Here is a 15,571-nt window from a genome sequence, read left to right on the forward strand (position 1 = left end):
CAGTGACGTCACAAACACAACGTCGCGCGGTGGCCAGTTGCTGCGGGTTGCAGATGCGCCGGAAAGCGGCCGGCCTTCACGCCAAAAGCGTGGCCGTCTTGGCAGACTGCGGCGCGGGAACGCGGGAAGTCCACTCTGGCTTCGCGGCTTCGTAGCCGGGTCGGGATTGTCACGTGCCGTTTCGGACCGACGTCGTTGGTCGAACGGCGACGACGACGCGCACGACGGTTTTATTGTGAAGGTCGACGGGTGTCCGTTCTCCGGCGTGGAGAACGCGCAGCGCCTTGACGCAGCGGGACGGGTGGCGTCTGCTCTGGTCCCGGTCCTGGTCCCGGTCCCGGTCCAGGAGAAGGAGACGCCGCAGATGCTGCGGCAGCGCCCTCACCATTAGCCGCTTTTCCGAGCGCAAAAGACGCCCGAGTCCGGCGCAGCATCCTGTCGATCCGAGGTGAGCAGAGGTGGGCCGGGCCGGAGCGGGCCGGGGGTGTGGACGGGTGCCTGTTCGGCTCGACTCGGCTCGGCTCGGTTCGGCGTTCCGGCTGTCGCTCGGTTATCAACCGCGCCGGGTCGTCTTGTCTGCTGAAGCTTCAGTCGTCCTGCTGCCCTGCCTGAGGGTGGGGCTCCATGATGATGATGATGATGATGATGCTGGTTTGATGGTTATCCCTCCCAGAATGCTTTGCGCCTGACAAGATGAGCGTGACGTCTTGGTTCCTGGTCAGCAGCTCCGGCACGCGCCACCGCCTCCCCAAGGAGATGATCTTCGTGGGCCGCGAGGACTGCGAGCTCATGCTGCAGGTGAGCGGGTCCGGGACCGGGCCCGTTTCCGGGCGTCGTCCGCCGTCGCGGTGACGCTCTTCCCGTCTGCAGTCTCGCAGTGTGGATAAGCAGCACGCCGTCATCAACTACGACGCCGTGGCAGACCAGCACCTGGTCAAGGACTTGGGGAGCCTGAACGGGGTGAGGATGGGGGCCGTGTGGGGGGGGGGGGGGGCGTCTCTCACCTCCGGGTGGCCGTCACGTCGCAGCTGACTGTCGACGTTTTCTCACAGACGTTCGTGAACGACCTGAGGATTCCCGACCAGACGTACATGACGCTGAAAGTGTCCGACGTCCTCCGATTCGGATACGATATCCTTGCCCGCTTTTGACGTCCTTGCTTTTAGTTTTGCTGGGCGGGGGGGGGGGGGGGGGGGGGCGACCGAGGAGGAAGTACTGTCATGTCTGGGCGAGGAGGGCCACGCCGGGCGTTTTACAAACACACCAACGCTCGCAAGGAGCTGCCGTAGGCCACAACACGCGAGGACGAAGCGACGTCTCGTGTCATAAAACTGGTCTGTGGGAAAAGCAGGTTTTGCGCAATGCGTTAGCGCGACAGTATTTCAATTCCTTTTCAATGAGCGAAATGCACGTGTTCAACCTTCATGCAGCGGTTGTCCGTTTTTCGTTAACGCGCCGCATTAGCACATTCTCACGTCTACGTTCTGGAGAAGAGTCAACACAAAGTCCCCGAAGAGGCTCTCAAGGTCAGCACGGCTCCGACGCAAACTTGAAATTGGGCCCCCGTACGAACGGAGTCGGCTGGGTGCGCTCGTGCGGGTCCGCGGGGTTTTCCAAAGGTGCCGGCGTGGCGCTCAAAGAGTGCGAATGACATCGCAAAAAAAGTAAAATGTTTGAATGGCGAGAGTCACGCCTGACTAGTTGGGTGGCGAGTCGGCGACGTTGGCCAATGGGAGTCAGGATCGCGTTTCTGCCATGTTGCAGAGCGCCTGTAGCGCAAAGATAAGATAAGATGAGACGAGACGAGACGCTCGCGGTAGCGGGAATGAGCGCCTCCTGTCGTTGCAGCACGAGAAGTACACCAGCCAGCTGCAGATCGGACCCAAGAGGGCGGAGTTGGAGAAGAGCGCCGGCGGCAAGGGTCTGATGCAAGGTACGTTACCAAAGCGACCGGCGTGGCGAGCTACGCGGCTGCGTCGGGGGTCGATGGGCAAATAGCCCCCCCCCTCACTGCGTCAGCTGGTCTTGGTACGGTTGCGCAACGGGGGCCGGTGTGTCCATCCTGCCCCCTTTTGGGGTCACTGTGCCCGCACCAACCCGTTGAGAACACGCGAGCGTAACGTGGCGTCCTTTGCGATTGGTCACGGCTGTCCTTGCGCTGGTCGCAGAGGTGCCCGCCCCCCGGCCCACGCCGCTCTACGGGCAGCCATCTTGGTGGGGAGAGGACGACTGCGGGAGTCGGCCGGACCGCGACGACGAGCCTCGCAAGGACGACCCTCGCAGAGGTGAGCCTCGCGTCGCCGAGAGGGGACGGGTGAAATCTCGGGACCCTTCGAGAATCCGGGTGTCAAACTCTCAGTCCGAGCCCGCCAAAGCAAACGCCGCCTCTTACCTCGTCTTTCTTACTCTCTCATTCATTTGGTTGTTGCATCCGTGCACGTCTGCTCCGTTTACGAGACTCGTCATCATCGGCTGCCGTAATTTGAAGGAAAATGCGCTCAGAAGCAAAGCAAGCTAAGAAGTTATTTCCCGTGGGTTCGGTTGTCCGTTGAAAAAGTGAACTTATCCAAGCGGGCTCGTTTGCGCCGCCGTCTTCATCTCGAGGCTTTTCTAGCCTCCTCGCCTTTCTTGCCTTCGACGCCAAAAAGAGTTTGACGACAGCGGTTCTCGACAGTCCGAGCTCCGGCTCCGGTTGTATTTTTTTTCCTCAGAGGCGCAGAGAGAAGCGCCGCCCCCTGCGGATCCCGACTTCCACGGATGTCTTTCCAGTCCGCGGACCAAGACCCCGTTGGCGCCGTACCAGCGGGAGGCCAGCTACTTTGAGATTCCCACCAAAGACTTGCAAGTCCCCAAGGACGCGGCGGCGGTGCCACAAGAGATCCCCACCAAGGACTCCCCCGCCGAGACCCCGCCTGCGGTCCAGAGCCACGCCTCCTTCACCATCGAGTTTGACGAGTGCACGCCGGGCAAGATCAAAATCAAAGACCACGTGACCAAGTTCTCCTCCCGCCAGAGGAAGACTCCGCCCCCTGCCAGGACCCCGGCGGACGTGATGTCGTCCCAGAGCAAGGTTGCCGATTGGCTGGTTCACAGCGACGTCAGCCTGATGAAGAAGCGCACCGCCAGCGACGACGTTTACAGCACCAAGAGCGACCTGGCCGTCAACATGAAGTTGCTGAAAGGTGAGGAGGAAAATTCCAATTGGCGCCGTCAATTCAGCCCGTTGATTAGCAAAACGCACAATTTGTCACGTAGAGAACTCGCATTGAAAAGCATTTTGGAGGTTTTAGGCCTCCCGCACTCTTTTTAAACGCAGGAACCGCAAACATCCGCCAAAATCACGACAATTGTCTTGTGGCCGATCGCGTTGCCAGTCGTACGTTTTCACACAAATGCGTGCAGACTCCAAAATATTAGGAATCGCTATTTTCATTTGCACACCGGGTTTAAGCCAAACGTTTACAAAACAGCTTGTTAACATCCAGAAACAATTTGAAATGGACGTAAATCTCCCAAATCTCCACAGTCCAAACGGGACCGGTCGACACGGCCGCGTTTTCCGTGAAGCGGGCTTGCTTCGCCCCTCGAACGGGGCAGGCGGCACCGCCGACCAATATCCACATTTCATTGGAGTGACGATAGCTGACCCTTGTGAGGACGAGCGGCTCCAAAAAAAAAAAAAAAATGGACGGACGGTGGACACAGTGAGCGACACGAGTTACTTTTATTCAAAAAAATGTCAGACGGGCCTGTTCTGGCCCGAAGGTCTCAGGAAACCGAATGGGCGTCCGTTTCCGCCTCTTTAAGATTCCCAATTGAAGTTTGCTGCAAAACGAACACAAAACAAAAGACGATGGAGCATTTTTGGTTTTAAAAAAAAAAAAACAAAAACAAAAGTCCACCGGGTCGCTCCTGGTCATGAAGAACCGATGGCCAAGCTTGACTGCGTGCTAACGCTATTCTGCCGCTTCACGAAGACATCGGCGGCCAACGGTGCTTTCCGTTTGCAGGTCATCACCATGACGACGGGACGCAGAGCGACTCCGAGGACCCGGCGGCGCTCACAGGGCGCAAAAGTAAATCCCGGCCGTCCGGGAGTCCCGTCCGGCCCGGACCCGCGCCGTTGGCCTCCGCCGAGGGCCCGCAGCCCCCCTTGCGCCGGAGCCCCGCTCGGGTCCGGTCTCCCGTCGCGGACCCGTCCGAGCGGAGTCCTCCCGATCGCCTGAGCCAGCAGGCGTTTGTCATCGAGTTCTTCGACGACAACCCCCGTAAGAAGCGCTCGCAGTCGTTCACGCACAACCCCGCCCACGCAGACTCCTACTCGGCCCTCAAGAGCAAGCTGGAGCGGCGCAAAGGCGGCGAGCGTCCGGCATCCGTTCACGGCCACGTGGCCGCAACCCAGCAGGTCACGGTGCCGCTCAAAAGTCCCGGCAGCCACGGAGCCCCCCAGAGATCCAGTTCTCTGAAGCGGGAACAGGCGGACACGGAGACCTCTCGCTCGACCTCGACCTCGGCCTCGGTCACCTTCGTTCGGCCTTTTGGCAGCGTCGGGAAGAAGTCCAAACTTTCTCAGGACTGGGCGGTGGAATTCCTGAAGGATTCCAGTCAGGACTCCGTCCCTAGCAGGGAACAAGCGTCGGCTCCTTTGCCACCAGAGCCTTCGGGCCCTCCTGTGACGCCTTCCCCGGGTTTCAGCGGAGGCGAGCCCAAAGGGTGCCAGAGGCTGCCGAGGAACGAGGAGGACGACAGCGTGAGCGAGGCCGGCACCTACACCATCGACACGGACGCTCACGACCAGGAAGTGGAAGACGCTCGCAACATGATTGACCAGGTGAGCCCATCTTTTGACCGCCCGCCGACGTTACTCACGAGCTGTCGACGTCTCCGCCAGGTGTTCGGGGTCCTGGACTCTCCGGAGTACGCCGAGCAGAGCCCGGAAACGCCGAGGCCCGTACTAGACGAAGGCCAGGATGAGCACGCTAACACCGCTAGCTGTTGCCTGATGTTGCACGACTTTGGTCTGGCGGCAAGCCCCTTACAGGTAAAGTCCTAATGCCTTGCGACTTGTGCGGCAGAACTCAGTCACCGTTATCTTTTGCTCGAAGGCTCCGGGTCCGGAAGGACCAAAGTGGGTTTCCCGTTGGGCCAGTCTAGCAGACAGCTGTGCTGCGCCTGCTCCTGCGCCGCCTCAGGAAGGTGCTTTTCCTTTTCCTTTTTCTCCAGTTTCTTGGAAAATACCAGGACACCATTCCGAGCGCGTTAGATCACAGCAGGCAAACCTGTTCAGTAGTCGCACACAGCTGGCACCAAGTGACGCGACCGAACCGCAGTCGGCGGGCGACCGACTGGCCCTCGACTGGCTGCGACGGAAAAGAAGCGGGGATCCGTTTATGCGGGACAGCGCTATATTGTGTTTTATTGAAGCCCAAAAAAGAGGGCGCCGTTGCCCCGCCAAGAGAGGTTCTGAGAATCGGCTGCGCATCTGTTGGGGCTTTGTGAGTCCGGTCACTGACTGCTGACTGCTCTGGCTTTGCTTTTCGGCCACGGACGGGTTACGTAGGAATTATTGTCAGGGGTTATCGTCCAAACGCGGGTGCCGCAGGTCGATTGTATCGGTACGGCCGTACAGCCGTTTGGATCTTTCTCGGTCGCTACCCGCAAATATCGTTTTGCCCGTGACACGGGGCGGCATTTTTGATTGGCCGTTGCGTCCGAGACGCTTTGATGCGCGATTCCCAACGTAGAGCAGCGGCAAAAGCGGATTCCGTCGGTCGGCAACCCGCGAAAACTGTCCGTGCGACCTCGTTTTGTGCCATCAACACGTCCGTCTTTCACCTGTTTGTAGACCGGCGTGCGCCGACTGAACTTGAGAGCTACGACCGCTCAGAGTCGGAGTCCAGCCACAGCTCCAGGACGAGAAGGGTCCTGCCTCAGGTTCCCCCCGAAAAGTTGGACGGCGCCCTCGCCGGCCTCCTCGTGCGCCACGAATCTTGCCGTGACCGAGCTCCTCCTTCTCCTCCACGGCAACAGGACTGTACTCGGTGCTTGTCTGTTCAAGATGAACTGGATCCGGACAGTCTGAGCGACGCGAGCCGCTCAGAGGACGGAGCCATTTTCAAGCAAACACAGAACCGTCGAGGTGCTCTGAAATCCTCAGCTCCTCCGAGGGCTCAGGAGAAGTCGAGCTCATCCACAAAATCCCCCATCTTCTACATTGGTTCTGAAGAAAACCCAAGCAGAGCTGACTCAGCCAACTTTCAGAGGAGCCCAGACTCCTGCGGCAAGACTCCCCCGACCACCGTTCTGATCCGACACCTGGGCAACCAGGAACCCCGAAGGGGGGGCCTGAAACCGCACAGCTCCGCACCGAACCTCCAAACACAGAACAAAGATTGCGTCCCGACGAAAGATACCTCGTCCCTTGTACGACAGGAGAGTTTCACCAAAGCCGGGCCAAGTGAAAACATCCAAGTCAAGAAACTTCCCCACATTTCCAGTCAGCCATCCATCAGAGACTTGGAACAGAGGACGGAGAGGTTGACGGATCCGGAGCCGTTCCTCCGGGAGCCCGGCAAGTTCCCACCCCCCGGCTCGTCCGGCCACGGGGACGATTCGCTTTCCGGAGAGTCTGACGTGGACACGGCGAGCACCGTCAGCCAGGTGAGCAGCAAAAACGCGTCCGCCGGCGCCGCCCCGCACAAACGGCCCGACGCCGCGCTCCAAAAGGAGAAGACCTCCTCCAGACAGCACAAGGGGGGGCGGCAGCTCTCGGCCCGTGAGCGACTTTCAGAGAAACGGCGAAACCAGGTTAGCGTCACTCCCGCCCACAAGGCGGAGACCACCAAGCGCTTTCAGATGCGCCGCAGCGCCGGCAGCCGGGGATCTTTGGACCTGTCGGCTGAGCCCCAGCGGGCTTCCCGGACGACATTTTCCGACCCGGAAGCCTCTCGGACATCGGGCCGCGGTAAGAAGGCGTCGGTCCCCTCGCTTCAAAAAGAGGACGACGCAAAGACGGCGATTGGACAGGTTCTGACCCGTTCCAACAGCTTATCTGCGCCGCGGCCCACTCGAGCGTCCATGTTGCGCCGAGCGCGCCTGGGAGAGGCTTCGGATAACGAAGGTGCGGAGACCGACCGAGCCTCTCAAGGTTCTGACAATGCCGCTGTGGCGCCAAAAGCGCTGCTCGAGGCCAAGAAACTGTCCAGGCTGGACATCCTAGCGCTGCCGCGGAAGAGGACCGGTTCTTTCACGGCTCCCGGCGACAACGAGGCCTCGTCCTCCGCCGGCCGTGCCGCTCTCGTCAACCGGAACCTCGATGGCGCCAGGAAGTCCTCGGCGAGCGACGCCCAGCGGGCCGGCGCTAGAGCGGGAGCGGCTCCGGGAAAGAATGCGCCGACCCGCAAGTACGCCAACAGTGGTGAGTTCCACATCTCCTCTGCGGTCTTCCTGGGTTCAGACTCAACAGTCGGGTCTGAAATCTTCTGTCCCGCGCAGCTCAAGTCTCCAGTTTTGTTTGAGGTAGGAGCGAGCTTCGGCTACGCTACAGCTCAACGAGGCGAACTTTTGTGAATGTTTTCAGGTTTCCGTCCCAAGCAGAAGAACTCCGACTTTTCTTCTTCATCTGACGACGACTACAAAAGCGGCAGCGCAAATGCCGCAAAAGCCAAACCCTCAACCCCGACGCCCCGGAGCGCCGCGTCCGCCGAGACGGAGGAGGACGAGGACCGGAACGACCCCTACCAGAACTGGTCCGCGCACAGCGCCGAGATCGCAAAGTACGCCGCGCGGCTCGCTCTTCCCTTTCGTTTCCGAAAGACAAAAAGTGACTCCTTATTTCTGGCTTTTGACAATTTTGGCTTTTTGCTCACAAGCTTGGCTAAAGGTTCGTTAACCGCCGTCGGTCGGTCGGTCGCAATGTGCCAAAGGAACCCTCGGGCCTCCTGAGCTGCGCTCGACAGGCCTTCGCCACCGAGGATCATCTCCAAAAATCTTCTCCGACTGTCGCCGTGATGACATTTTGGTAGCTTGCGTTATTCTTTGCGCGCGCGCGCGATGGCCTCTCTTCCAATCCGAACACAAATGGCGTCTAAATCACATTTCCGACACCGAGAGCCGCCTTTGTAGGGGCGATGAGGTCGCCCGAGAAGGTCGACGGATCCTTTTCTCTGGCTCGCTGAAACGTCGTCAAATTGAAAGCAGACCTCGTGCGGCCCGTTCCATATTTTCCATGCCGACGGGAAACGGCATGAAACCGCAATAAGGAGTCACTTTTTATCGCAACGACGGCCAGTCGTCCCGACGTCCTCCTTTTGGTCCGCCGCAGGCTCAGTCAGGACTTGGCCAAAGATTTGGCCATCTTGGCCAGAGAAATCCACGACGTCGCCGGGGACGGGGACGGGGACGGAGTCTGCGCCGGCGAGGAGGTGGGCCCCGGGGGGCTTTTCGGGGTTGTGGCTGTCGTATGGATTGAGCGTAGGAAAAAGGTTTCTGCCTTTTACCTTTCGCACAACGCAGAGATGTTTTCCGCTACAGTTGTTTGCCTTTGCGTTGTTGAAAAAGGGCCTTTCAAGACCTGTCAAAAGCAAATGATGGAAAAAAAAAAAACCAAGGCTGAGGGGGGGGCTGCACTCTTGCTTATTGGGCTGGATTGTGGGGATGCACCGTTAAAGGGCTTCTCTGGATTGTGTCGGCAGCCGCTGGAAGTCGCCCCCGACGCCGCTCGGAACCTTCCCGAACGCTCTCGACTGGACGCGAACATGAACGAAGCCGCGTGGGACTGCAGCGGAGAGGTCGCCATCTCATTCTCTCAGGTTGCGGATGGACGGACGGACGGACGGACCGTGTCCCTGTCCGTCCATCAGTGGGCAGCCGTTCACTAGCGCCTCCTTTCTTTTCCTTTCCCTGCTTCCTTGTTATTTATTTTGCTTTGATTTTTTTTTTTTTTTTCCGCATTCTCGCTTGTGGTTGCTTTTTCTTCTTTTTGCTTGTTGTACATTTTGCTGTTCCCCTGTTTCCCCTCCTCATTGTATTTTGCCCCCCCCCACCCCCCCACCCCGGACGCGTGCCCCCCGCCCTCGCAGGACCCGCGGCCGCTGAGTCCCCTGCGGCATCTGTCGCACGCCATCCGGGACAACACGGAGCAGCTGGCCGCCAAACTGAAGTGAGCGTCGTCTTCCGCTGGGCTTGGTTTTTTGTTTTTTTTTTTCGCTTGAGGCACTTTTGAGGCGTTTGAAACGGTGTTTGGGTTCAGGGTGATCTTCCACAAGAAAGCCGACTTGTGGGAAGAGATCGAAGAGAAGATGAAAGCGGATGCCGAAGTTCCGGTCCCGAAGACGTCCGATCAGGTCAGGAACGAACGAACGAACGAACGAACTTTGAGTCGGCCGCTCATGGGCTGCCTTGACTCGGTCTTGCAGGAGATCTCAAAGGTGGTGACGGAGCTCAGGAGAGTCCAAAGGCAGCTGGAAGGTAAAGACCCGGGATCGCATTTTAGTTCACTTGCAAATCCTGCACTAGAAATCCCCGTTTAGTTTCCCACGTCAAAAGACGTCCTCCGGCAATTTGGAATGGCGAACAGAGCGCGAATGAGCCTTGTCCAAACGCGGAAAGACGACCGGCGGTGCAACATGTGACACTGCCGTATACTTCAAACTTGATACTTGATAATGTTTACGTCACAACGCAGACAAACAGACCCTGCGCCAATACGCAAAGGCATAAAAACTGCAAGGACGACTCACTGGAGCGAAAGGTTCCTTAGCGTCTGTCCTTCCTCTTCAACACATGTGGATGTGCTTCACTCGAGGCGCGCAACCCTAACTTGAACTGACCTCGTTCCAAATTGTCGGATTGACCGTATTTTAGCGCAGGCTTTATCTGCGGCGAGGTCCACGAGCCGCCCTTAACCCCCAACAGAACCCCGAGGTCCGCCGTTCGGTCTTCCTTCCTTCATTTTCTGACAACACGGGAGGACGTTTTAGTCATCGGTCGCCCCGTGTGCGCAGTCATCAACTGGGCGGTGGATCCGGCGGCCGGGAGCCTTCCGTCCGTCGCTCGGAGTCCGAGGACCTCCTCCGAAGAAAACAAAGGCGGCGGCAAACAAAATGGCGTCTCTCCCAAAACGCGGCGTCGGCTGCTGTGATGGGGGTTCCTAATATTGTGCACACGCTCGTCGGTAGAAAACAATTGACCCGCATCCGAGACGTGAGACGGCCCGCTCGTGCCCGGCCTGCCTGTTGTGGTGAAGTTCGTCGTTTCTTTTAGCGAGCCGGAGCCCGAAGACGCTTCCTCGTTTGCTGTCGGTGTCGTCGTCGTGACCCGCTCCCTCCTTTTGTGCCACTTCAGTGCTTTGACGCCAGAATGAAATGGAAAGAATGTTCATCAGTGTCATTTATTGGAATAAAAACGAGAAAAGTCACACGCGTCAAGTCAAGTCTTCTCGAAAACTCGTCCCAAAGTTGCAACGTGAGCTGGCGGTCGCGGAATTGCCTTCGAGCGTCGGCTCTTTGGCGCCTTTTTGGGAGAACCGAAGGTCGAGGGGGCCTCGGTCTTCTCCGCGTTTAATCGCCCCATCCGCGGACGCCATGACGACGTGCGGCGGATTCTCCCCTCCTCGTCGGCGCCATCGGGGAGCAGCTCCGATCCACCGAATCGGCCCGACCCAACTCCGTTTGTGATTTCGGCGGTCTTGAGTTCACGTTTGAGTGAAATGTTTAAAAGGTTAAGACGTCAAATCAGCCAATGGAGTTCAGAAATGTGGTGTGTGTGTGCGCGCACGCGCGCTCCCAATAAAGACTTGGTGTTTCACAGACTTTATTATCATCACCATAATTATTATTATGATTCATATCATCATTATTATTGTTATTATGGGATATTTCAGCTGCTCAAAACGAGAACTAGAAAATCGAGGAGTGTCAGACATCTACGTGGCTCACTAACATCCCGTGAATCAGCTGGGGGGGACACTAAGGGGTCAGGGGTCATCGTGGTTACGTGAGGCGTTCACTTCTGCTCGGGCATCAGGTCGTCGATAGCGTCGCCGGCCTCCAGGCGTTTCTCCATGTCCACCAGAAGGTTGACGCCGTCCACCACCATCTGGACCAGTTCCACTTCAGAGAAACCCAAGCGGTCCGCGTTGGAGATGTCAAAGACTCCGCCCACCGCCGCTGTGTCCACGCCCCCTGGGGGGGAAAAAAAAAAAAAAACACGGCTCAAGCAAGGTTCCCCTCGCCAAAAGCCCCCCTCGAGTTCCCAGACCGCAACAGCGCCCCCCGCAGCATAGGCTCAGCCCTACCTGTGCCTCTCTTCTGCAGCCTGAGACGTTTGAGAACTTCCCCGAAGAGCTCGTGCTTGCTGAGGTTGGGGAGTTTGACGTGGACGCCCGCTCGCAAGCCGGTCCCCAGGTTGGACGGGCAGGTGAGGACGTAGCCCAGGTGCTCGTTCCACATGAACTCGTGACTTCGCTCCTTGAACAGCGATTCGATCTGCAACGAGGGCTCGACTAGTTGCGGCCAACCATTTTTGACTTTGGGGAAAGGAAAGCTGGATGAAGGAGCTTGACTGGCCTGCCTTAACTTCACGTAGGTTCCCTCGTATTTGAGCTTATTCCAACTTTGGTTTGGAGACACTGACCTTGGTGAGTCCGGTACAGAATCTGGTGAAGACCTCCCTCATGTTGCCGCCTTTCTGCATGCTGATGACGCGCAGGTGGTCTTCCTCATTGACCCACACCAGGAAGGTCTTGTTGTCATTGTGCCTGCAAGCGCACGTCAACGTCACGGCAGCGCCGACGGGAAAAACGCGCAAATTTGACCCGCTCTGACCAGATGCCGCGACCGTCGGGCCAATCGCGAGCCATGCCGGAGGCCAAGAGCAGAGGCGACACGGGTTTGTCAAACAGGAAGTGGTCGTCGATCAGCTGCTGCTGTTCCTCCTCCGTCATGTTTTTCAGGGCGTAGTAGCGACCTTTCAGATCCCCGTCCAGGGCGTCCAGACCTGCAAAGTACAAACTTGGCGTTTGACCATCAGGGGGCGCCGCGGACGGACGGCGGGAAGCGGCCTCGTACTTTGGATGGAGAGGTCCTCGATAGCGCGACGTTCTCCGCGACTGCAGTGAGGCGGCAGACAGAAGCCGCGGATGCTCCGGCCGGTCCGGACCCGAGAGCTCAGAACGTAGTTGGGGTCCAGATCGTCGCCTCCCTGAAACCGGACGGAGCCCAACACTCGGTACGAGCCCCTCGAAACACGTCCGAGAGATTCGAAAGAGACGACGAGGGCTCCTCGGGTGAAATCTCAAAACGGAGACGCGGGAAGGTCCGAATTATCCCTTTCAAATCTGGATGGGAGCGCATTTTGGATGCTAAGCCATGACTTTTGACCTGCGGTTTTTGGCCTACATTCGCTCATACCGTTCTGCAGACTTGCTTCGTTTGAGTGCATTGTCCCAATTGTCCCAATGTCCTTTTCCCCAGTGGCCCAAAAGAACTTTTACTCGAGATCCAGACTCGATCACGATTAGGGAAACGCGACTTGGACTTCTGCTGGCCCACCCTGGGCTCCCCGTCAGTCGGGAGTCGGTCTCGGGCGGAAAGCGAACTCTTTCCCTGGATTCACTGGGGTTGCCGTGGTGTCCGATTCTGCAAACCCCCCCCCCCCCCCACCCCAACTCTTTTGTGTTCAGACTTGATTAAAAGAATTCACTCACTTCAGCAGTTCTGGAACCGACTATTCAGTTCTCCATCTCAGAGCAGCAAGTCAACATTTCAGACGAACCTGCGTCCAACCTCCTTTCATTTGTTCGGGTCGGGGGTCGTCGTACTTTACCTGCAGGTTCTCCGGGTCCAGGTCGGTCTTGTGCTTGTCGTCGGGCTTGTAGCCCCCGTGGCGGTCTTCGATGATGGGGTCCATGAGGTCCCGGAACACCTCGTAGGTCTCCTCGTCTCCCGCCACGCAGCCCACGGTCATGATGAAGGGATGACCTGAGGGTCCGAAATTCACGGCGGTTGCGGAAGCCACTTAACGGCAAATTGACCCGCGAGTAGCGAGGACGCTTTAGTTGCACGCAGATCAGCTGCGGTCCAATTAAGAGGCAGAAAGCGTCGATAAAGCCGCGGATCCAATTAAAGTTCCTAATCGGGTTCAGGAGTCGGCCTTTACCTGGATTGTCCACGCCCGTCTGGATGACGTCGTCCAGGGTGAAGCCGCTCGGCGTCTCTTTGTCCCGCAGCTGGGCGTACATTTCGGGCGTCAGCACCTTGGCCATGTGGTTGTTGTGCTGGCTCAGGTCGGGAAACTCCTGCTCGGCCGAGTAGTTCATCTTCATCTTGTTGTGCGTGTTCCCGAAAGGCATGGCGACTTCTGCTGCCGTCGCCGCCGCACACACAAACGCAACAGCGACACGTCACGCGTGGCACCCGACGCACCTGGCGCGTGGGGCGCTCGGGGGCGCCCTAGAGCAAGTCAACATTGCCTGGAGTAGCAGCGGGCGCGCGGGCGCGAGTTGTCGTCCTTCTGCGCCCGTGCCCCGACCAAAAATCCTTCAATTTGACCCTCTTAAGAATTAACATTGTCTGATATCTTCGAAGTCATTATCGTGTGTGTGTGTGTGTGTGTGTTTTTTTTTTTAAATAACACATTTGCTTTTATTTTGGAAAACAATAATTGATTCTTTCGTATTGATGGCATTGTATTTATTTAGTCAATTTGCACAAATTTTGTTGATAAAGAAAGAAAAGGATAAAAGTCAAAAATAGGAACCCACTTCATTGAAAGACAATCGAGACATGAATCAGTAATTATAATAAAGACTTGAAGCCCTGGTTAAATGTTTCTTTGAATGAATAGTTATTGATATAGATTTTATATTGATAGTTCAGATTGTTTTAATGGCTATTTTTCCAACTTTGATTCACAGGAGCAAGTTTTGTTAGCTTCTCTTCTGTGTTGACAGTTTTTTTTTTTCCCTGAAAATATTCCGGGAAGCCATTTTGGATCACTTCTGTCATGACGATCCTGACCCGGAGGCACCTTCAGACTGCAACGGTCCCTTTGCCAAGTGGACTTTTTCTTTCGACAATATCTTCTTTTTGTATGCCTCCTTTTTTTGACAAATGTGAAGCCTCCTGGATTATTCTGTGGCCTAAATCTGAGTTGAGGAAATCAGCGCAAGCGCACCGTGCACCCTCTAAGCGTTTGCGCGCGTGCGAGTGATCCGGGGTATTTATGTTTATGTATTAGAAATGGAAGATTATCGCCCGAATGCATCATATTCTACTCGTCGCGGTCACGTCCATCGATCAGCGATCGAACGGATGCTCGCGTCCGTCCGTCGAGCTGAGGTCGCGCGCCGGTGACGCAGCGGCGCGTGCGGGCCTCTCCCGCTCACCTTGGCCTTTGACCTTCTCACGTGCGCGTAGCCGCAACCGTCACGCGATCTGCTGCCACCGAAGGTGCGTGCGTGCGCGCGCGCGCTCGCGCGCTATCCAAAAGACGATTAGCGGGGACGCGGCCCGCGCGCGTTTGCGCTGACTGCGCAACACCTGCAGGCGCGTGCACGGGCGCCAGCTCCATCTGCATCGAGAGGGAATTTAAAAAAAAAAAAAAAAAAAACGGAGATGGAAACGAAATGGCTGAAAGGGAACGAAAACAGCGGTTCTTTGTTCTGACAGCACGACCCCCCCCCGCCACCGAGCCCCGAACCCTGACGCGTGTGACGTCATACCGGACTCATCGGCTGACAGCGTTGATGCACATGACACGAGATGATTGGTCCTCACCTGAGGTTCCGGTCGTGCTATGCGGACTGAAGGAATCTGGTCCGGTTCGGTTCGGTCCGGTCCGGTTCTGCTGCTGCGGCGGATTCGAGCGCGGTCGGCCTTTTATAGCCGCCCCTCGCACCCCATTGGCTCCTATTTACAGTCCATTCATGCCATTGGACAGGAAGTTGCCGCTGTCACGTGACATTCTGTCACGCAGCACCAAACTCATTCGGTACCGCTTCGGTTCGGCTTTCGCGTGCGTTTGACATGGGAAAGGTCCGACAGGGGTCCCTATGGCAAGAACGTCACCATCATCATCATCCTTCCTTCGTTCTTTTCTTCATTTGCAACACTCTCGGCCAATCGCAGCCGTCGTTGTCGCTCTCCTCACCCGATTGGCTGGACTGGACCTCCATCACTCCAACACATTGCTGACTTTCACAGACTTCTGAAAAGATGACCTTTCGCCTTTCGGCCCTTTGCGCTCGCCTTGTGAATCTTAAGCGACTCTCAACAAAACGCGCCGCTCGGATGCTCATTGGCTCCTCTGGGAGGAAGAGGAGGATGCGGGACGGATGATGAAGATGAAGTTGGGGGGGGGGGGTTGGGCGGGGTGCGCCCCACCCGGGACCACTGCGAGGACGATGAAGAAAGACATTTCCTTTGCTCCGATTGGTCGCCTGGGCCCTTATGTAAGTGGCTGGCAGCCAGGTGCATTGTGGGACATTTAGACAGCATCGGCTCTGACCCCGTTTAGCTCCGTCGTCGTCGTCGTCGTGACAACCGCCGGGCGAGCCACGCAGGCGCAACCC

At 57.4% G+C, this 15,571-nt stretch overlaps 2 protein-coding genes across 5 annotated transcripts; one reads left to right on the forward strand and one right to left on the reverse strand.

Annotated features, from left to right (window-relative positions):
* Window positions 1-72: 72 nt before the first annotated feature.
* Window positions 73-10,417, forward strand: cep170bb (centrosomal protein 170Bb). Of its 3 annotated transcripts, XM_061813029.1 has the most exons (20): window positions 73-448; window positions 674-798; window positions 871-960; window positions 1,053-1,131; window positions 1,468-1,526; window positions 1,849-1,933; window positions 2,169-2,285; window positions 2,712-3,182; window positions 4,011-4,831; window positions 4,892-5,041; window positions 5,106-5,196; window positions 5,846-5,934; window positions 6,031-7,417; window positions 7,580-7,775; window positions 8,324-8,423; window positions 8,694-8,810; window positions 9,081-9,160; window positions 9,251-9,344; window positions 9,417-9,468; window positions 10,005-10,417. In XM_061813029.1, the coding sequence occupies exons 2-20, from the start codon at window positions 694-696 to the stop codon at window positions 10,139-10,141; spliced, it is 4,320 nt and encodes a 1,439-aa protein (XP_061669013.1). In that variant the 5' UTR covers window positions 73-448; window positions 674-693; the 3' UTR covers window positions 10,142-10,417. The 3 variants fall into 3 exon arrangements, with proteins under 3 accessions (XP_061669013.1, XP_061669011.1, XP_061669012.1); XM_061813027.1 differs by having other exon boundaries at window positions 5,846-7,417; XM_061813028.1 differs by having other exon boundaries at window positions 5,846-7,417; window positions 8,694-8,789.
* A 378-nt stretch (window positions 10,418-10,795) lies between these two features.
* On the reverse strand, window positions 10,796-14,926 carry ckbb (creatine kinase, brain b). 2 transcript variants are annotated; one of them, XM_061813047.1, is made up of 8 exons: window positions 14,778-14,926; window positions 13,159-13,362; window positions 12,826-12,980; window positions 12,069-12,201; window positions 11,826-11,997; window positions 11,635-11,758; window positions 11,297-11,486; window positions 10,796-11,183 (listed from the first exon to the last, which is right to left on the reverse strand). In XM_061813047.1, exons 2-8 carry the CDS (start codon window positions 13,349-13,351, stop codon window positions 11,005-11,007), a joined length of 1,146 nt encoding a protein of 381 aa, XP_061669031.1. In that variant the 5' UTR covers window positions 13,352-13,362; window positions 14,778-14,926; the 3' UTR covers window positions 10,796-11,004. The 2 variants fall into 2 exon arrangements, with proteins under 2 accessions (XP_061669031.1, XP_061669030.1); XM_061813046.1 differs by having other exon boundaries at window positions 13,159-13,359; window positions 14,778-14,909.
* Between the last annotated feature and the right edge of the window lie 645 nt (window positions 14,927-15,571).

Source organism: Syngnathoides biaculeatus, chromosome 23 (genome assembly GCF_019802595.1).
Source record: "Syngnathoides biaculeatus isolate LvHL_M chromosome 23, ASM1980259v1, whole genome shotgun sequence".
Taxonomy (NCBI): Eukaryota; Metazoa; Chordata; class Actinopteri; order Syngnathiformes; family Syngnathidae; genus Syngnathoides; species Syngnathoides biaculeatus.

Bases quoted from the DNA above. Each gene is read 5' to 3' on its own strand.
- cep170bb (XM_061813027.1), top strand. From the start codon at position 694: ATGAGCGTGACGTCTTGGTTCCTGGTCAGCAGCTCCGGCACGCGCCAC. The intron at 1,527-1,848 runs GTCAGCACGGCT...CTGTCGTTGCAG, and splicing joins TCCCCGAAGAGGCTCTCAAG to CACGAGAAGTACACCAGCCA. The intron at 9,345-9,416 runs GTCAGGAACGAA...TCGGTCTTGCAG, and splicing joins TCCCGAAGACGTCCGATCAG to GAGATCTCAAAGGTGGTGAC.
- ckbb (XM_061813047.1), bottom strand. From the start codon at position 13,351: ATGCCTTTCGGGAACACGCACAACAAGATGAAGATGAACTACTCGGCC. The intron at 11,759-11,825 runs GTCAGAGCGGGT...GTGCGCTTGCAG, and splicing joins CCCGACGGTCGCGGCATCTG to GCACAATGACAACAAGACCT. The intron at 11,487-11,634 runs GTCAGTGTCTCC...CCCTCGTTGCAG, and splicing joins TCTGTACCGGACTCACCAAG to ATCGAATCGCTGTTCAAGGA.